The sequence below is a fragment of the Emys orbicularis genome, chromosome 22 (assembly GCF_028017835.1).
Source record: "Emys orbicularis isolate rEmyOrb1 chromosome 22, rEmyOrb1.hap1, whole genome shotgun sequence".
Taxonomy (NCBI): Eukaryota; Metazoa; Chordata; order Testudines; family Emydidae; genus Emys; species Emys orbicularis.
Window position 1 is genome coordinate 23554390 of NC_088704.1, and position 22226 is coordinate 23576615.

Consider the following 22226-nt stretch of genomic DNA (forward strand, 5'->3'; position numbering starts at 1 on the left):
CTTGCACATGCAAACATCAAGCAATATAAGCAACTGCCTTCACGCTTTCCTTTGTTAGGTACAACTGTAAATTGATGGAAAAGTGCAAACCCCTGCAATAAAACAGATGCTTTCAGACCAACAGATTCTTGTTTGAGACCACAAGGAAAGTCCAGCTGGTTAAACAACAGAGTCTGTTTGGCTCCACATCTGTAATTATTGGGGTTATTCTGTACCCGGACTGCTTGGGTGCCCATAGCGTGCCTGGCATACCATGTCTCAGAGGCAACCGCTGTAGGCGCTTCAGCGGAAGGGGCCAGATATGGTGGGTCCCTGTAACGCAGGGGTCGGCAACGTTCGGCATGCGGCTCGCCAGGGTAAGCACCCTGGCGGGCCGGGCCAGTTTATTTACCTGCTGACGCGGCAGGTTCGGCCGATCGCGGCCCCCACTGGCCGCGGTTCGCCGTCCCGGGCCAATGCGGGCGGCGAGAAGCGGCGCGGGCGAGCGATGTGCTGGCCGCGGCTTCTCGCCGCCCCCATTGGCCCGGGACGGCGAACCGCGGCCAGTGGGGGCCACGATCGGCCGAACCTGCCGCGTCAGCAGGTAAATAAACTGTCCCGGCCCGCCAGGGTGCTTACCCTGGCGAGCCGCGTGCCGAACATTGCCGACCCCTGCTGTAACCACTCAGGCACATGGCTAAGGGAATGTTTTTATTGGGGCTGGCAGGAAAGGGGAAAGGTTGCAAATACACTAGGTACAGAGCTTTAAATAGCTATACAGTAGAACCTCAGAGTTACAAACTGACCAGTCAACCCCACACCTCATTTGGAACCATAAGTACGTAATCAGGCAGCAGCAGAGACCAAAAAAAAAAGCAAATACAGTACAGTGCTGTGTTAAACGTAAACTATTACAAAGATAAAGGGAAAGCAGCATTTTTGTTCTGCATAGTAAAGTTTCAAAGCTGTGTTAAGTCAATGTTCAGTTGTAAATTTTTGAAAGAACAACCATAATGTTTTGCCCCTTTTTATGGTACTGAGTATGGGAAGGCTCTTGGATGACATCCCAGAGGATGTTAGGAAGAGTTCCTTTTAACTTCATGTTATACTGCAAAGCTCACCTCCCCTCACTGGGGCTGGCAGGAAAGGGGAAAGAACGCATTTTCCCAAAGTATGGATCAGAAGATAAACCCCAGCACTGGTCACAAAGGCAGAAGCCAAGTGCCAAAGCAAAAGTAGGATGGAGGGTTTTAGTGTCTATCTGTAATCCATGGCAAGTGCCTAGTGACAGGTTTTTTTAAATTGCTGATGGGTTCACCCACAGAATCCTCCAGATCTGACCCAGCCACGATTGTCAGGTTATGATGATTAGCAATATTAATCCCACACACTCACTGATTTTGCAGATAACTTCTGCAGACTGTCTGTTCTAAATAGTAACTTCCATCATAATTTCACATGCTGAAGATGAACTCAACTGCTGCAGATGTCATGAGAATTTCTGTCTTGTTAGAGGCTACGGGAAGACTTCTGTTGGGAAAGCAAGGCGACATTAATCCCTTACCCCTTGCCCTCTGCATCAGAAAGGGAGAAATGAGCAGCGTAACATCCCATAAGAGTTGCACGCCTGGCTCATTTTACCCAATTTGTTATGTCCTATGACATTCCCCTTTGGGAGCTGCTGGGATTCTTGCCTTTTATTATAAATGGTGTGTGCAGTAACATGAGGTTCTGAAGTTGGATCGCAGTGCAGAATGTAGCTAGGCCATGAAGCCTGGGGCCTCCAGCAGCACAGAGAAATGGAAGACAAGGCAGCCCTAATGAAACTCATTTCATAGCACTGGAGTCAGAAACTCAGGATTATTCAAAAAGATTAAAATGGACTTTAGTCTGTTGTTAAATCCTAATCTGAATGTAACAGCCCTTATCTGAACAGCAAAGAAATTAACTTCCACTTATTTTAGAGCTGCCCAATCCCCAGGAGAGACCACAGGGCTAGTTAAAGTGATAGAAGCTCAGCCACCTCTGAGAGCTTCTGCCTCTGAATTCATCTGCCTCTGCATTTGTATCTCTGACTGATCCACAAATATTTCTGAGATTAAAAACTAGAAATCAAGTTACTGGAACAAATTGAGCTCTTTAATCCTTCCCAGAGGCGCACTTTGTGTTTGGGCACGGTTATATCTGCATGGCAGAGTTGTAACTAGACATTTTATCCTCCATGGCATGCAAGCATATTTGTACCCCCTGCCAGAGTTATTATGGCATGTCTCTGCCCCATTTTTCTGCCCCCCACAGCTTTGCGCCCTGGGCAACTGCCCCACTTGCCCTGCTCTGGTTATGGCCCAGTTGCATGGAAAGGGCTGAAGCAGTTGTGCTGTTCACATGGTGAGTTCATGGCAAACAAATATCAGAATTCAAGATAGACCTGAGACATTGAATTCCCAGAATACTATGCATTAGATGATGGGTGGAGAAAACCTTTCCAGCCTTGGTACCAAATCTAAACTTAGGAGAAAAAGTAAATTGACCCAGGCTAGACGCCTGCTCTGCTCTGCTCAGGGTGGAAAGATCAACTCCTTTTTAAGTGTTTCAATAGAGACAAATTTGTTGCTTGTTTTGAAAAATCCTTTCACACAAACCTTTTTATAATGACAAAATAATGATTAGAAAGAACAGAGAAATTACACTGTAATATATGTGGAGCATTCAGTTCACTGTGAGCTAAATCCATGCTTGGGAGAAATCAGTGGAGTTACACCAGAGATGAATTTGGCTCTGTGCCTTTTAAAGATGGAGGTGAAACCATCATACACATGAGTCATGTAAAAGGTGAGGGGGCAAAAATATCTCAGATCACGGAACAGAATCCCAAAGCCAGTGTTCAGCCTGCAAATTCCATTGCAGCCAGGTGCATATTCAGCATGTCACAGGGCATGGACCTCCTGGGGCTTTGGGTTGTGCAGTGTCATTTGGAAAGGTAACTTTGCCCTTGCACATAAAAATGTAATAAGCTACTAGTCATGCCAGTCCGGCTTCTCTGTGACCAAGTGTTCCTTTTGTTCCTCTTGTTTCAGAAGTCTATACAGTGAACCCCTGACCCCTTCTTCAAACACCAGCTTGAGCCCAGTAGGCTCACCAATCAGTGAAATAGCTTTTGAGAAACCCAGCCTTCCTTCAGCAGCAGACTGGTCAGAATTTCTGAGTGCATCCACCAGCGAAAGGGTAGAGAATGAGTTTGCACAGTTAACTCTGTCTGATCATGAGCAAAGAGAACTCTATGAAGCTGCCAAACTCGTCCAGACAGTGTTCAGGAAATACAAGGTAAGTAGCAGGAGCATCCCACCTCTTTGCCTTGGGCGTGTGGAAGTAGAATCCATTAGAAAATCAAATGTAGACTATATATTTCTTAGACAAAATAATTCTCCCAATTTGAAATTTGTCTAACAAGCTAGCAAAGGGAGACAAGTCCATATTTTAGCATGTGGCAATGCTTCCTCTGCAACAGTATGGCAATCCACAAAACATAGCAGGAAAGTACACATCAAAGTCTTTGTTCAGCTGCCTGTTTTCATTCTCTCTTGCAAACTGTCAAACTCATTGTTTGTAGACTGGGGGGGTGTTCCATCATCTTCATAAATTACTAATAGAAACCCCTTCTTTAGAGACTGCTGGCTAGAACTGAAAAGGAGGGTGCTGCAATGGTAAATGGGAACCGGGGGTCATACTCAGGCTGCAGAGAGCCATTACCTCTCATCCTCTCTCCTGTTTGTTCAGTGCGATTTATGCTGACTCATAACTTCTTCCCTTTTTGTTACAGGGCCGTCCTCTCCGAGAACAGCAGGAAGTGGCTGCTGCTGTCATTCAGCGTTGTTACAGAAAATACAAACAGGTAAGCGAAGAATTGAGTTTCTGTGAAATAATGTGCACCTGTGAATACTGGCAGCAGATTCTACATATATTGGGAACTGGCCCAAAGAGAGAACCTCCAAAGTGTGCTTTTCAATATGCAGTGATAAATATGCAGAATGTGTTATGATTAAGCTCAAAAGGGGAGAAAAATCACATCGTAAATCTAATTTCACAAGCTGTTTCCTTGAGAAGATTTTAATTTCTGTATTTTCCCTGGTTTGTTATATACAGTGTTATCAAATAGTTCTGCAACTTATCTCTCAACACACTAGTGATGACGTGGTCTGAAACTAGAGCAACTGTGTGTGTATAGCTGCACATTTGGAGTGAGGAACAAGCTGTATTTCATATTTACCTGTATATTAATATATTATTATTTATCAAAGTGATTACATTGTACTTCTTACTAGTTGCTTTCCAAATTTCATTGTGAAATTTAAGATGGTTTTGTGCTCAAGATGAGTTGGACTGCAGAGCGGGAGGGGGAAAACACATGTCAAATTTTAAAATATGAAAAATCCAGCTTTTCACTTGATATAATTTGTCCCGGGACTGAAACCTTTCAGCACACTTTCGTCTGGAGCCAAGTTTTAGGCTGAGTTCTCAGACCCAGAAATGAGATTATTTTTGTTTTTGTTTTTAAATGGGAACAATGAGGAGTCCATTAGCACCAGTTCAAACACACTTCTCCCCCCAACTCAGACAGACTGACATCTAGGATGACAATATTGAAGAGAGGCCCTTACATAACATTCAATTAGAAACATTTATTTGGGAAAACCTAACTAGTGTTAGATCACCGTAGAGTGACGTTCTGGAGTGATGCTTCGTATAATCATAGTGTGAATTCCCTTTCAAATATTGCTCCACAAGGTTTGTCTTTGACCCTGGAGCCATTTCTTTTGGGAGAAGATGGTCTGGTCAGGTGTTTGGTTTTTGTTTCTCAGTTCTTTATTTGCAGATCTAACATTAACCTTGTATTTTCTGTTTTTCCCCTAAGCTTACTTGGATAGCCTTGAAGGTAATGAATGAACAAACACTGCCTTGGAAACTGTTCCCTTTGGGTTACAAACTTTCACATTCAATACAAACCAGGAAAACCTGGTATTCAGTTAAATGATTTGATAATGCCCAGCAGTGAATGTATGTGTCAGCTAGACTGGTCTGTGACAAACACAAATCTCCACTGTAGGACAGAGACGGCGCTGTGTTACCAGAAACACATCACATGTTAATATAGAAGCACAATTAATATTTCTAAATACACTTATTGAGCAGTGAAGGGCTGAGATGAGGGAACTGTATCAGTGCTAACTATTAATGAAGAAACATTTTGCTCTGCAGCTGTTCTTAGCATTATCTTTATGAGCAACAAGAACCTTTACTGTCCGCAGTGCTCTGGGTCGTTAAATTGCTCCCAGTGCTGCTGAGGTCTATTAGGTTCCATTATTTGACTCCATGGTCATGGACAATATGAGGGAATATTGATCTGAACATCCACACAAACAATGACATCAATGCTCTGTCTGTATCCATGAGTATTTTTAATTTTCAGCTTTTAAAACCTATGCACTGAATTCCCAATTTCAGTGCAACTTGTGTGTTACTGCTAATACAGTCAGTGTCCTGTTAGAATTGTCCTGTGACAATATGCTGTGAGCGTAACAGCCTGTCTCCTACCTGTGCAGCACCCTGACCATGGCAGTAGTCAGTATCAGTTCGGCGTTTTCCAATGCTCTCAGGGTACCTAAGACACAAGAGTGCATGTTGTTCTTTCGGGGGAGATTTAATGTAATATGAAGATGGGTGTGTCCTCCTAGAACTGTTCTTCCACCCCCAGCTTCCTCCTTCACCAAAGACTTCATATTGGGCCAAAGCACTATTTTGTCAAGGAAGGTGAACGTGTCTGTCATCATGCACCTAGATTGGCTGGAGATACTCACTTGACTGAAGCTAACTACTGTTTCCCTTGTTCTCCCAGCTCCCACCAGCCTGAGGGGAGGGTGAGGGTGTGGGGGGAGTTTTGAGAATTTGGGCTGGACAGAAAATTTTAATGCATAGGCAACAAGACAGCTGAGTGGATCTCACAAGTTTGGATGCAGACCTGGGTGGTATCTTAGAGCTATAATTCTCTCATCTCACATAACTTATTACTATATTAAATCACTGTATTTACATCAATGACTGCAGGTTTAAATAGACATAGCTTGAGTGTCACTGTTCCACTTTTAGCCCTCTGTTCAGGGTGTTGTAACTCAGCCACAGAAGTCCCCTCTGGGCTCAGATTGGAAAAGAAAAGATCAGCCCGAGAGTGAATTTTTAAAAAATAGCTAATTTAAAACCAAACTTTGGTTCATCTAATTATTGTAAGAGTTTATTTTAAAAAAAAAGAAGAAGAAAAAAAAAAGACAACAAAATGTACCAGCAACCAACAACTGCTTCAGTGCCAGAGAGTGAAATTTGGTAAATGTTGGTGTTACTCCATGATATGATGGGTTGGTTGGTTTGTTTTTAAGAAGAGAGAACTCTCTGAAGTATGATATAAAACTGTCAGATATAGAGATGGCTGCTGCCCATGTGTCACATCTCTCCTGTAATTAGATGAGCAGTGAGTCAAAGGCTGGCAAACTGTCTGGGGATATTTAACACTTTATGACATATTCTTCAAAAGAAGACCAGCTCACAGTAAAAGTCTGCTCTACATATCAGTTCAGAGTGCTAAATGTGGCCTTCACATATCAGTCCAGGTCTGCATTTACCACTTAGAAAGTAAATTGTGTGCAATTTTAAATATTCCTGAATGCAGATGACTTCCATGTACCAGGGAAGGCTGTCTTACATTGGTAATTTTGAAGGGAGAAAGTGTAAAAGAGATTCTTGCCTTTAGAGAGTTGCTTCCTCTCCTCGTTACTGACTGCTCTGCAGAAGGCTAGGTAATATATATCTTTTATTATGCAAGGTAAACTTATTATAGAAATCTACTCAACAGAATGCAATAGCTGAGAGCAGTGTACAATTCCCATTTTCAATTAATAGACCCAGGCCATTGATGCTGGGCTGTGTTCAGTGCAGGGAGCTAATCCATGAGGTTCTGAATGAGGAGCATTCTGCCCATGTTTAGCAATCTTTCACACAGGAACAAGCCAGAAATAGAACGCTATTGTTCAGGCATGTCTCAGAAGGTAGAAGGATCCTAATGGAAAGCACCTCTTCATTGTTTAAGTTTTACAGATGGAAGGTTAGAGGCATAAAAGATTGCTGGTCTGGAAATAACCCAGTTCTGGAGGGGGATTTTTAGTGTATGTGAGCACTAGTGCAAATTTGCAAATTCAGTGCATGGTGGTTATAACTTTATAAAACACAGAAATATCACTCTCATGTATAATGATTAAAGGGGTACTCTCGAATAGTTTAGGCCCAACATTAGGCTTGGTTTAATACAAATGATTCTGAGAAAATCTTAGTAGTATCAAAAATTATTTCAGTCAAAATATTGTTTTTATTTGGATGTAAACAATATGAGCAACCCAAATATTGTCTTCATTGCCTAACCAGCGTGAACTGCAAATGGCATGAATATTGAAAAGCAAAATAGTTTTTAAATGATCTGTTTAAAAGTGACATTTTTATAACTGAGAAGTATTAGAGACAAAATGTTTTTTTCAACATACTTACTTTGTACATTTATCAGCACTTTGTGTTTAGTAGGTTACGTTGTTTTTTCATTATAGTCTGCTAGCTAGACATAGTCCCCTCTTGTTTGTGCAAGTTTTGACACAGCAACAGCTGTGTGTGTAGAAGAACCAGAGACCTTTATCTCATAGCATTTGGCATCTTGTAACGGTGAATGTTGCTGTATCTGTTAAGAGTAAATACCAGTTCCTCTGCAGTTGGATTACTTTTGTACTAGAATGTATGTGCACTAGAAATATAAGTACCTACTACTGTAGACTGGACACAAGATCAGAACAGGTGTTCATGACTCAAAAATTAAAACATCTGTGCCATGTCTATATTAGTACTTACACCATTGTTACCAATTAGAAATATAAATAAATAAATTCCCCCAGCACAACTGCACCATTGCTGGCAGAGGCTGTACTATAGGTACTAATTTTTCTAGTGTAGACTAGACCCTACAACTGCACCAGTTTGTCACGGGGCCATATTTCAGACAGTTTCCTGTCACTGAGGAGATACTAAGTTTGGCCTCTACTCATAGCAACAAGAAGAGAGAGTATCCTCCCCCATCACATTCCAGTGGGGCGAGAGTCTTGGAAGCCTGCTTTCTGCTGGAATGCCTTAGCATCTCTTTGTCTCCTTTGCAGTATGCACTTTATAAAAAGATGACACAAGCTGCCATCCTTATCCAGAGCAAATTCAGAAGCTATTATGAACAGAAAAAATTCCAGCAGAGCCGACGAGCCGCAGTGCTGATCCAGCAGTACTATCGCAGCTACAAAGAATGTGGGAAGAGGAGACAAAAAAGTCGAGCAGCTGCCATTGTACAACAGAAACTTAGGTGGGTCTGTGGTAAAGAGCTGAAAATTTACTCTTGTAGGAAAGAGAGGAGGAGAGCTAAGTTAGCATGTACAGGAAAGGAGGCTCTCAGTCAAACTGAGCTGTCCTGCAAGAGCTGAAGTGCAGGAACAACCTAGATATTCTTCTAATAGTTATTCCTGTTGATGCAGTTTGTGAATCATGGACACTGGCGTTACAAGTGAAAAGCCCAAAGCAAAAAATAAATAAAACTGAATGATGATGCTTTTGAAATGAGAGCAGCATCCTGATTTCTGAATGGAGATCCCCACAGCAGGATTAGCTAACGGGAACATAGTAGCACGTGTGTTAGTTCTGCTGGCTTTGAGGTTCCTCCATAAGTCTATGTTAGAAAGAACAGTTCACTCAATTTATTCTCTCATCTTGGATTGTGAATGGCCTCATACAGAAAGCAAATTAATAAGCATCGTAGGGACTCCGACAGCATCACCAGCAATGCATAAAAATCAGTTTTAAAATTAAGGAGCTGATATACACATCAAAGGAGCATTTAAGGGACAGTAAATGCAAGTCATAAGAATTTTACTCTCCAACAAATGAGATGAGGCAGAGGAAAATGTAATAAAGGTTGCGTGTAAGGTTCTTAAGGGCTTATACTGTTTGTATGTTGGTATCTAACAGCCCTGGACTGTGCCACATTTTACAGGTAAGCCAGGTGAGAAATGCACAGTACACATAGAATGATTATTCTCCTATTTAGTACCCTTTCTCCTCAATATTGCCCATGCCCTGATGTTCCTTCGTTTGTGTTTAGAAGCAGTCTGCTCACCAAGAAGCAGGATCAAGCTGCTCGCAAGATCATGCGGTTTTTACGACGCTGCCGCCACAGGTATGACATCGCTTTTATATGAATTTTCCTTACCTATCAGTCCTAGGCCATCCCCAGAGCATTGCAATGGGTGCACTATAAGAACCTGAATAGAATAGATTAGAATCACTGCAAATCACTCTCATCATCAAGTAACAAAGCCTAGCTGCTTACAAAAAAACACTAGGAAAAAATCTCCAGATTGGGACTGTCACTAAGACACATTCAGCTGCATTGCAGATATGGTACAAGGCTGTGATAAATGGAAGCAGAACAAAGAAACTCTTAGTTATACTCCTTACTTTACTGAAGTTGGGCTTGAGGAGCCTTGGAGGAGAGTTCAGCTGAATGATAGATTCCCTCCCCCCCCCCCCCCCCCCCCACTACATAGACTATATCCTAGCTGCTTCATAGACTTTTCATTGCACCTTAGGGTACGTCCACACTACCCACCGGATCTATCGGGGATCGATTTATCACGTCTCGTCTAGACGCGGCGATCCCCGAACGCGTTCCCCGTCGACTCCGGAACTCCACCAGAGCGAGAGGCGGAAGCGGAGTCGACGGGGGAGCCGCGGCCGTCGATCCCACGCCATGAGGACGGGGGGATAAGTCGATCTAAGATATGTAGACTTCAGCTACGCTATTCTCGTAGCTGAAGTTGCGTAACTTAGATCGATTCCTCCTCCCCCCCCCTTCCCCCCAGTGTAGACCAGCCCTTAGCCTCGTAGTGCAGCTTGTCACAGCATCCACTATACCTTGGAAGCATCTCTACTTAAGACACAGGTCTACATTTAGTGGCGTCACAATGGATGAATCTGTTTATAATCTAGATAAGTTGAGCCCCACAGCCCTCTAGGAGGGGAGAGACTCAACAACAAACAAGTCAGTGCAAATGTCAGCCACGCCACATGTCTAAATAAACATTAAATTGGAGAATAAATACACAAGGCAAGAAGGGTCTCCTAACAGTACCAGGAACTCAGGACAACACTGATTCAATTGTTTGCCTGCAACATGTGGCAGCTGGAGCTCCCATAACAGTACTGTACTATGTTCAGGTGACTTGCTTTCATTAGTTAATGAAAGGATCTTGTTTGTGATTAACTTGTCAGCCAGAACATTGTCTTGACTAGTAGAAATGAATTCAGATCTTTCTGCATATGCCTCCTCCATAATAACCACACACTTATCTCGTCCAGTAAGACAAGGTAAAATACTTGAAAGCTAGTCAGACCAAAATATGTTTAGTTTAGGCCAATGCTGGTTCAGCAAACTAAACTCTGAAATGGAGGGAAGCACATGGTGTTACTAGTATTTTGGTACAAGGTTTTAGAAATAGTCATCTTTGTATGAGGTCAGAGATACAGACTGGGATGAGGCTGGCATAGCCCGAGCAGTGGGCAGACAACTTGCCCTGCAGGTTCACATGGCAAGTAGCAGATGCAGCCCAAGAGAGGAACTACTCTAGTTTCTAAACTAGCGCCAAGTGCTCTTGACATTGACACAGCATTTTGTCAGAGTATGGCTGGCTTGTCCCTCACTACAACAGGGCAGGCAGAAGTGAACTCAAAGGTTCACCTGATCATTCTCCATACAGGTCTACCCCCATAGAACAGGTACTGAACTCAGAAACTGTAGATCCCCTCAGATCTCTTAGAAGGCAGGGCAGTCCACATTGAAGCTTTATGCCCCCTTCCCTATGGCCAATGGAGCAGAGCTGCCAGGGACTCTTGTATTTGGCTGACTTTGACACCCCCATAAACATACTTGAACATACAAAAAAGGTCCCCTAAAATTAGCCATAGTGCAGAATCTCCCACCAGTGAGCCAAATACTTGGACTACACCACCATTCCCAGGCTTTTCAATAGGCCAGTCTCTTCCTTGACCTATCTGATGTGCAGCTTTGGCAGCTTCTCCTGTCCTTGACCCTTCTCCTTCTGTCAGCCTCTCCTCAGTTGCTCGTTTCCATAAAGTAAGGCTCTGTGCGCTCATATGTACCTCAGGCCTATGAAGGAGTAGACCTTTCCTATGCCTTTGGCTCAATTCCTTGCAATACCTGGTCAGGTGGGGTTACTATAGCTGTGTAGAGACAGAGGGAATTAGGTCTTGTTGCTTTTAAATGGGGGGGGGGGGGGAAGCAAGGGGAGAAAGCACTGTGACCCAGAGAATAAATCTCTTCCTGCCTCAGGCACTTTGGTTGTAGCTCACTGCTCTGTACTCATGTACCATCTTGAGAGCAATTCCTTCTCTGAGTTCAGAGGGCTAATGCACTGCTTTGCAAGAGATCAGAGTTGTTTTGGAATGAATCCCTAATTCTTGGCTGGAATTAAACAAAAATAAATTCTTGTCTCCCATTTCCAAGGAAGAGCTGATCGTAAATCCCAAATTACCATGCTTCCCCTTCTAAACTGAAAATGTGCCCACATCCTTTGTGTGCTATGTACGTGTTTCTACTGCAGAATGTGCATGTGCTTTACTTGGGCAATTGCAAAGGTTTAACACGGATATTTCCTTATTACTAATCTTATCATTTACAAAAGAGTTTTACCTTGAGGCATCCTGGCATTGGAGAAAATTACAAACAAAAGTTTCAAAATCTCATTACTCAATGAAGCAGCATAAGGATTCCGCATAAAAACTGTGGTCTGAAAAGGTCACACAAAGAATGGCACAGTGGGGATGTTGGGTATTTTTTGTGTTGAATTTGGGAATGTACCAGATTTATTAGTAAAATTATTAGAGTAAATTTGATTGTATTCCCTTAGAAATGTAAAAGTGAGCACACCAATAGGAGAAAGCTCCAGTGACAATTTCAGGGGGTGAGCCAGCACGTTCTGAAGTCTAGACTTTACTTACTGCTCTGGATGTTCTGGGGGGTGGGGTGGGAAATGTGACTAGCAGCGCCTCCGGCTCTCTAAAATTACATGATGGAGCTACTTCTTTCGCCTCTGAAAATTCGCATCAGCACGCAAGATAGTGTGATGATTGATGCACTATGAATAGCTTAGAGATAAAGAAAAGAGTGATGGAAAGGAACAGAGAGAAAGCTTAGCAGTATAAGGAAAGTGAGACTAGTTAGAAATAGACCTATCAGCTAATGGAGGGGAGGGGAAAAAAGCAGAAGAAAGAAAGCCAGTCCTTGGCACAGACCCATCAAACTAAGTGTAAAGCCAGTGAATTCTTCAGCTGCAGAAGTTTTTAAACGTGTAACTTGTGAGTGAACATTTGCTAATTCTATATTTTTAAAATTTGCTTTAACCTAGTTCTGTTGGCCACATCTAGATATTGGAACTGGATCCTGGAAATAATTCTTGCTAAGAGATTATTCTGTTCCCTTTATGCAAAATTCAGTTATGTGCTTTCCTTGGGCTTTCTCCTGGTAACCATCTGACTGATATTTTGTCTAAATCTGTTTAAGTAAGTTATGAAAAGCCCCTTTCTGTCCATATCCAAAACAGCTCTAAGGTACCTCTCGTGGTTTGTTAGATCTACTTATTGGCTCAGATCTTCAGTGGAGCAAAGCTGATTTATATCAGCTGAGGATCTGACCCAGTGTGTTTAAGGACTATGCTAGTTGGAGCTTCCTGTATTCATGAATTTTCACTTAGTGCAGTATCAGAGACAACAGTTCAGATGCCATTGGGTCAGTTCATGAGAGAGACCTACAGTTGGTTTGGTTACCTTGGTAACTGATACATGAACATTGCATAGGATAGAAGAGAGAAATGTGAGTTTCAATTAAGTGTGCATTGTTGGATGAAGGCAGGATTTTTTGGAGCTGGGGCTCATCTCTGTTAAGATATATGCATCTGAATATGGGCAGACATCGTGTAGACAAAAATAGACCCCCATAAACAGATTCTGTACACTCATCTGTGACAGTAACTCTTAAGGTAGGAGATGCAGAGATTACTATAGATCTTGGAAAAATATCTATTTGTCCATCTGTTACGTATCCCCAGGAATGTGAAGAAAAACATGCTACCATATCATGGTATCAGCATGTCTTACCTTGAAAGTGTTTATTATAGAGCACGAGACAGAACAGGCCTTTCAAGAGATGCACAGCTGAATAGTTCTGAATGTGGATAATGCTCAGGCCTGTTAGCCAGTGACTGACTCTTAAGTCTAAAAGTTGCAGTAATACCTTCTGCTTATTGACCTGCCCTCCAGCACAGTGTCCCTGTGTGAGACCAGAATTAAAGGCTTGCATATTTAATGACTCACCAACCATCCTCAGCTAGTCAATGGTTCATAAATAATATTGATTTAGAGCTACAGGGAAAGGTGGAACCAATGTACGTTCTAACTGGGCCTGGTTTAACTGAATCGACACCCACTTGCAATCCACACAGTCAGCTTTCAGTAAACTGATAACATTCTATTTCCTTTCTTTTCCTTCGGTTTATATTTAAAATTTTATCTTCTTGAGGTATTTCTGTAGTATTGCTAGGCTGTGATTATCATCTGGATTATAGTCCTGTTGTAGCCAGTGAAATTAGGACTGAGATAGAAGACAGCCTATCATGCAAGGGAAGATAGGTTGGGGCTGGAAATGCCACCAGAACAACTATCTGTCTTCATTTTACTTCGTATTGCACTTTACTATCCTAAAATGTTTTGAACTCTGATCTGCTGCTGCCTGGTGAAGAGAGGGAATCACACAGGCAGCATCTGGAGAGTGGGCCCTTCTCTCTCCAGGCAAATAGAAATACTTTGTCTTCCCTCCATTGAAGTGAAACTATTGTAAGGTTTCTTTGATGCCATGTGTATGCTAATAGCTCTTTGGTATTGTTTTGCTATCTGAAGCCCTCTGGTGGACCATAGGCTGTACAAAAGGGTGAGTTAGCTGCTTGCTAGCCAGTTTCTCTCTCTATTCCATTTTAAATATTTTGCTTTCTGCTTGCTTGCATGGGGCTGCAGCCTAGATATGCCAGTAAGTTTCACATCCATTAATTATATGAAACAAAATACTGTATAAACTAACCCTATTGCAATTACTAACACTGCTGCTTTTCACAACAGGACAGAACTCTGCAGTAGATGTTACAAATGCATGAATAAGTGGGGAAAAGGACTTTTATATCCATCACTGGGCATGCTTAGAAAGTGGTATTGGTGGGAACTTTACAGTATCCAAAATGGCTGTTAACAGATTTTTTTAAACTTGAATGGGTCTGCACTGGCACATGCTAAATGGGTAATGACTTCCTTCATAATTAAAATGTTGCAGCATTAATATTAGATTTTAGCATAAAATAAAATAATTTCCTTGTCATGTGCTCAGCAGGAGAGACTAAAGCAAAGCACCAGGCACTCCATCCTCCCATTAGAGTTGGGAACAGAATCCAAGAATCCTGCCTTCTAAGGCCTGATTGTGTGTTGCATTGGTGTAAAATGTCACAGATCAGAATAGCATCATTTTATATTCACTTTACACTGGTGTAAACGACTGCACCTGGTGCAGGGCAATAAGATTCAGACCCCCAGTCTGCTGTTCTCCACAGATTCCCTTCTAGAGCTTAGAACAGAACATGGGCATCCTGACTCCCAGTCTCCTCACAGTGTCACTGCTGCCTGATGGTTTTCTGAACAGCTACCAGGATGCTCGATTACAAGCTTGTCAGTTTCACTGTGCTACTTCTGAAGGCTCTTGCTGAGCAGTAGTGGGAGAGGCTAAGGAAAGGAGACTCTTTTCCTCTCTCCCAGCAGCAACTAAACACTGCATCTGTGTTTCTGAAGATGCTCAATACTTTTCAGAGAAACAGCAAACTGAGGAGAAAAGAATCCAAAAGTTGGAGTTCGGGAAGAGACAGGGAGGTTGCTTTACCCTTCTTCCCAGTGGTGGGAAGTGAAGAGGGTTCTAGACTTATCACCTAGAAAAGGGTCCAGAGATAGCACCCTAATTGGAATCCTACTAGCTGGAAGCTGGGACACTCTGTTTCTCGCCAATATGCTGTCCTGAATTAAATGGGCGACTTCCCCATTTTTCCTATTTAATGTCTGTTTAACTGAGTTAGTAGTCATGGGGCTGGTAGGTGTTGGGCCTGTGCAGGTGTTTGTAGCTATATATCGGTGTGCTGCTTGCCACAAAGACCTGTGTTATGAGACTGCAGTGAAGATGAGCATAATTGCAAATTAACCATTCATTATTCAAAAAGCTATGCTGCTTCCCTTCCAAACTCCTCTCCCACCATCACAGTTTTGCCATTGCCTTTCACAGTCCTCATCCTCTTCAATGAATTGCTCTTTAACTCCCCTATTCCCCCATACAGTTAGCAGTTACCACTCCAGTCCTCTGCTGCTTCCCTTGTCACCTTCTGCCCTTTCCCTTCACCTGCAGACAAGAAGCAGCATAGGTTACCTGCTAAATTCACTTGCTCAACTATTGCAAACTGCACTTCTTCCTATAGGACAGGCTATGAAGCTCTGAAAGATTTCTTCCCAGCTTCCCAGCTATGCACGCAGGTAACACAGAACAAAAGTACTGGATTTGTAGCTGAAATTCTTAACATTTACTCACTCCTTTGTTCTAGAAATAATAAAATGATGAGACTTACACTTTAATGATTCAGAATGAGCCAATCAGGTTCAAAGCTGAACAGAAAAGCGTGAGAGGGCACACATTAGGAATAGAGGAGAGAACAAAGAAATTGTGCCATCATGCCTTTCCTAAAAGAATACATGCATGCTGTAGTCTCAAGATTACCTGCAATCGATGCATCTTTCATGGTCTGCACTCTTAAAAGAGCCTGCTGAGAGGACTCTATAGGTGAGACTTTTGCATTTTGGAAACTTAATAGTTTCCTTAATGCTTGTGATGTAATAATGAACATTCTGTAAACAAATATCAGCATCAGAATGAAGTGCCCTCTATGTAAAGACTTCTTTATTCTTTTGTCAAGATCCACATATGGAAACTTGAAATTGGAGCGTTTGTTAGGTTTCTTCTTTGCGAGATGTCCCTGTGGGTGCTCCACTCCAGGTGAAGGTGCGTCCCTGCGCTTTTGCTCTGAGAGTTTTGCAGCAGTGCCCGTACGGGTCGTGCACGCGCGGTGCCTGCCTCACGCACCATTGGCTCCTCAATAGCGTGTGCGCGACCAGGACTCTTCAGTTCCTTCTCAACCATCCCCAGCCTGAGACGGAGCTCAGCAGTCCCATTGAAAACCTTAATTTTTTCAAATAGATAGTAGTTTAAATTAGGTTAGTTTAGACAAGTTAAGTTTCAGTAGTTACCCTTTTGTCCCGTTTCAAAAAAAGAAAAATTATATCCTGTAGCTTAGTTAGAGGTAGTTAGGAAAATGCCTGGTTCGCCAGGTTTTAAAAGATGCATGACGTGCAGAGAGGGCGATGCCTATCTCAGATGGACATGCTCAATGTGTCCATAATCTGGGGGAATCTAACATTCCCCAGAAATGTGCCCTTTGTAATAAACTGAAAGCTAGGGCACGAAAAGATAAAGACCTGAGGCTTACACTCATCCTAATGGAAAAGTCCCTCAGACCAGCTTCTGACCCTGGACAGGAATCTTCTTCTTGCCAAAGGTCACCAGTCTCCTCACCGCCTAGATCAGTGGTGGGCAACCTGCGGCCCATCAGGGTAATCTGATTACGGGCTGAGAGACATTTTGCTGATATTGACCATCCACAGGCACGGTTCCCCGCAGCTGCCAGTGGCCACGGTTCACCATTCCCAGCCAATGAGAGCTGCAGGAAGTGGTAGCCAGCATGTCCCTGTGACCCGCTGCTTCCCACAGCTCCCACCACTGGCCTGGCTCCTCTAAGGACAAATAAAATGGTGAAAAAGCAGCCAGCTTCCTCACAGAGAGCTGACCACCGCAAAACGGTTGCAGACCAAATTGCTCTCATCGGTGCCAGCCGCTCCGTGGCTCAGCACCGTCCGTGCCGCAGCCAGCACCAACCGCTCAGGTGCCGAGGTTAATGGCTCTAAGTTGCCTGCTTCCACCACAGCACCGTCAATAGCACCAAAGGAGACGGTACTGACAACCACTCCTAATCCCATGCTGCAGGCTAATGCTTCTAACACGACGGCGCCACCTCAATTTACTTCAGCACTGACTTAGCGCACTGCGCCACCACTCTGATTGGCACCCTGCCCTCGGAACTGATGCTCTCAGCACCATTCTGTTTCCTGCGTCATAAAGATTTGGTGGTCTCCTCAACTCCAGAATCCCCTCTGTTAGGCACCAATGTCTCACCAGGGCCCACAGTACTGCACCATCAGCTCTGTCCGATACCATCACTGTTTTCCAGGGATGAAGATGACAAGGTTGAAGGGGTATTCTCCTCACACCATTCTTCCCCAGTCGGGACCCTGATTATTGCTGGACCACCACAGTCCTCATATTCTCATGATCTACCAGCCTGGTATGGTCGCCCATGGATGGGACCACCAGTGCCCTTCCGCGGTCACTGGCCATACTGGAGTCCCTGGGGTCCCTATAGAAGGAACCATAGCAGGTGCCACAGTCCATGTAGGGAAGACACCAGACCCTCACCTACACCTTTGGAGGCTATAGCGGCGGACACAAGGGAGGAGCCCATGATTCAATAACAAGAGAACACGGCTCCAGACACCTCTCCAACCAATAATAATTCATCTTCCTCACCAGACGAGGCTATTATGCCTCCACCACCAACCACTGCAGAAGACTTTATCCACTTTCAGGACCTGTTCAAAAGAGTGGCTAACGAGCTTAAGATTGCTCTGGAGGAAGTGTTGGAAACTCAGCATGACTTAACCGATATCTTGCAGATATCTGCCTCCTCCAAGATAGCTTTGCCCATTAATGGGGTCATCATGGAACCTGCAAGACAGTGTGGCAAACTCCAGCTACAATACCCCCAACCTGAAAGAGGGTGGTCCAAAAATGTTATGTTCCCTCGATCTGAGGTCCTCTTTTCACACCCAGCACCAAACTCGCTGGTAGTAAAAGCGGCCAATCAAAGGAGCAAACAACACCACTTTTGGTCCACTCCTTCTAATAAGGAGAGTAAGACGCTGGATCTGTTTGGCCGCAAGGTATACTCTTCTTCTACACTACAATTTCAGGTGGCAAATTACGCGGCATTACTTGCCAAATATGACCACAGGAATTATGGCAAATTTATGGAAATTATTAATGACATTCCTGAGGGAAAAGAGACAACAATTCAAATGTCTGGTCTCTGAAGGACAGATGATTTCACACATGGCTCTATAGGCCACACTGGATGCTGCTGATACGGCCGCCAGGTCCACTGCTACAGCTGTAGTCATCAACTGTATCAACAACCTAGATACCTGTCTTACACACAGCAACACCAAAGACCATGCAACCAACATAGGCAGAGACCACAGCAACAACGCCCTCCACCACCAGCGGCATCTCAACCTAGTTCCTCCAATAAGCAAATTTGAAGTCTTGGTCGAGGGTCAGGAAGACCTCTCACCCCTTTCAGCACTTACACCATCCATCCAGCTTTTTGGAGACTGTTTGCTCCCATTCTATCCCAATTGGGTGGCTATCACCACAGACAAATTGGCCCTGGAAATCATCAGATTGGGCTATACCATTCTTTTCCTGTCTATACCTCCCTCTTAACCCTCCCCCCTCCCTCTTCAGGGACCCCTCTCATGAACACTTGTTACGCAAGAGGTACAACATCTCCTCCAACTAGGGGCAGCGGAGACTGTCCCTGCTCAACACAGAGGGAAGGGGTTTTACTCACACCATTTTTTAATACAAAAGAAAAGTGGGGGGTGGCGACCCATCCTCAATCTCAGGCGTCTGAACACGTTTGTGAGAAAGCAAAGGTTCTGAATGGTCACTTTGACAAAGCGATCAATGAGGGATGCATTCATGATCATTTGGAACACAGACCTTCTAGACGCGTTCCCGCTGATACCATTACTACCCAGAGTAATAAAGAAAATAAAGACCAATGGGCTCAAGGTCATCTTAATGGCCCCCACGTGGCCAAGACAAGTATGGTATCTGTACATTACATGGATGTCGGCATGTATCACGATCACACTCCCTTTCCAGACAGATCTACTGACACAACAGGAGGGCCAATTACAACATCCCAACATAGGGATGCTACATCTGAATGCCTGGCTTCTCCATGGTTCTCTAATGAGGAGCTAGTTTGCTCTGAACAGGTCCAGCGGGTGCTACTACACAGCAGGAAACAGACTACATGTAGCACTTACCTCCATAAGTGGAAAAGATTTACTTCATGGTGTGCCGCTAGACAAACGGTTGCAACATCTGCACCTCTTCCAATTGTACTTGACTACCTCTTAGAACTGAAACAATCCGCTCTATCCCTCAGCTCAATTAAGGTACATCTTGCAGCTATCTTTGCTTTTCACCAAAAAATCGGCGACACTACAATCTTTGTTCACCCAATCACAAAACGATTCCTTAAGGGCATCCAAACCCTTTATCTGGTTGTGAGACCATCTACGCAACCATGGGACTTAAACTTGGTCCTAACAGCCCTCACGCGTAAACCCTTTGAAACTCTAGCAAACTGCTCCCTATTACACCTCTCCATGAAGGTGGCGTTTCTAATAGCGATCATATCAGCCAGACAAGTGGGAGAAATCAAAGCGCTTATGGCAGACCCACCATATACCATCTTTTGTAAAGATAAAGTAACGTTACGTACCCATCCCAAATTCCTTCCCAAAATACATTCCTCCTTCCACATCAATCAACCGATACAGCTACCAACCTTCTTCCCTAAACCACACGCCAACACTTTTGAGGCTATGATGCACACCCTCGATGTTAGGAGAGCACTGTCTTTTTACTTGGACAGGACCAAGCCATTTAGAGTCTCACCGAAGCTTTTTATCTCCATAGCAGAAAGTTCTAAGGGTAACTCCATATCCACTCAAAGTATCTCTAGATGGATATCTGGATGCATTCAATTATGCTATCAATTAAAAGGCATACAACCTCCAGCGGGGATGAAGATGCACTCTACTAGATCCATATTGGCATCAGTAGCATTCCTACACAACGTTCCCCTAATAGACATTTACAAGGCCGCCACCTGGGCCTCTGAACATATCTTCGCTAAACATTATGCTGTCATGCAAGGCCCTCAGGCAGATACTCGACTTGGTCAAACTGTGCTATCAGTTGTTTTTCTGCCAACTCCAAAGCCCCTACCATCCTAGGCGGGCAGTGCTCTTCAGTCACCTGGAGTGGAGCACCCACAGGGACATCTCTCTCGAAGAAAAGGTTACTCACCTTGTGCAGTAACTGAGGTTCTTCGAGATGAGTGTCCCTGTGGGTGCTCCACTACCCACCCACCTCCCGCATACTTCGGAGTTAGGGGCAGACTCCAGGGTAGAGAAGGAACTGAGGAGTCTGGATCGCGCATGTGCTATTGAGGTGCCAACAGAGTGCTAGGTAGGCACTGCACATGCGCAGCCTGTACTGGCACTCCTGCAAAACTTTCTGAGCAAAGGCTCAGGGATGCATCTTCACCTGGAGTAGAGCACCCACAGGGACACTCATCTCAAAGAACCTCAGTTATTGCACAAGGTGAGTAACCTTCTCGTCGCATTCAATAATGAAAATAAAGACCCAGATAATTTTGAAGGGAGAGAGATTGGGGGGGGACAGATCATTGATTTCAGTGGAGCTATGGCAAGTTATACCAGCTGAGGATCTGCCCTTGGGATTTTAGTGTGGTGCTCTGCAGCGGCTAGAGAGTTCAGTGCTACCTGTGAATGGAATTTATTTAACATAAGAATTCTCTTGTTATTGTTGCAGTTTAAATGGATTGTAGGGCATATCAGAAACTACAGGAAGCAATTTCTGAAGGTGCAGTACATGTGCAGGTTTCTCCATAGGCTATACACAGTAGGATGGATGGGAGTCAAATATCTTGTAGTTACTCACTGGTATGAAATATTTAAATGGCTTGATTAAATGATCAAAAAGCAGCCAGGAACATCAATCATTTTGCTTTTATTTGAATTGTATATGATTTCACTGTCTCTCTGCATCACAGTCTGATATATAGTAAAACACTGATTCCTCAAATATTTAAAAAAAAAGAGCTCTGAAGTTTCACTGTAAGTAGCTGAAATTTAATGAGAAATTGTCTACATTAAATATTCTATTCTGTTACAAGAATGTATGGGGAGCACAATTTAACACTTCCCACCTTTTAATGTACAGCAGACATGAGTGGATTTTTTTGTCCATTTCCCATTCAATGGCTCATCTCTCCCTCTACCACTAAGCTCTACAGTGATAGTTCTTAGCCCACATGATTTTCCAAATAAAACAAAGGAATCTACTTATACTATAGATGTAAATGGCTTCATGTAGGGGGGAGGGATAGCTCAGTGGTTTGAGCATTGGCCTGCTAAACCCAGGGTTGTGAGTTCAATCCTTGAGGGGACCACTTAGGGCTCTGGGGCAAAAATCAGTATTTGGTCCTGCTAGTGAAGCCAGGGGGCAGGACTTGATGACCTTTCAGGGTCCCTTCCAGTTCTATGAGATAGATATATCTCCATAATATGTATATTATATAAATTAAATAAAATATAACAATCCCTGACATCTGAGATGGTAAGGGAGCAGCAGATGTTCAGAGATTTTTCTTAAGACCTACCTTTAATATGACACGTATAAGGAACTAACCACTATGTGATGTCTAGTTTGAGGTGCACAGGGGAGGCTTGGCATTTCATTTATAATAACGGAGGAAAAAATATATTGCAAATGGAGACATGTATGTAAAAATGGTCCACATTTGATTGTGTTCCCTCGGCCTCATATGTCAGTTGTCTTGTTATTTTTGAGGCAGTGACTGTGTCTTTGTACACATTTCCATAGTGCCTAGCTCAGTGGGGCCCAATCCTTGATTGGGACCTTTGGGCTCCACTGTAATACAAATAATTAAAGAATGTGAATCAGGGAAGTACAGCCA

The 22226-nt window shown here is 43.5% G+C and overlaps 1 protein-coding gene across 1 annotated transcript in view; it reads left to right on the forward strand.

The window, feature by feature from the left end:
- CAMTA1 (calmodulin binding transcription activator 1) overlaps window positions 1-22226 on the forward strand; it is a 929563-nt gene that overhangs the window by 897872 nt on the left and 9465 nt on the right. Inside the window, exons 17-22 of the mRNA XM_065421212.1 lie at window positions 3057-3303; window positions 3800-3871; window positions 4892-4912; window positions 8220-8413; window positions 9206-9280; window positions 14074-14104. Of these exons, the coding sequence (XP_065277284.1) occupies window positions 3057-3303; window positions 3800-3871; window positions 4892-4912; window positions 8220-8413; window positions 9206-9280; window positions 14074-14104 (640 nt within the window). The remainder of the gene's footprint in view (window positions 1-3056; window positions 3304-3799; window positions 3872-4891; window positions 4913-8219; window positions 8414-9205; window positions 9281-14073; window positions 14105-22226) is intronic.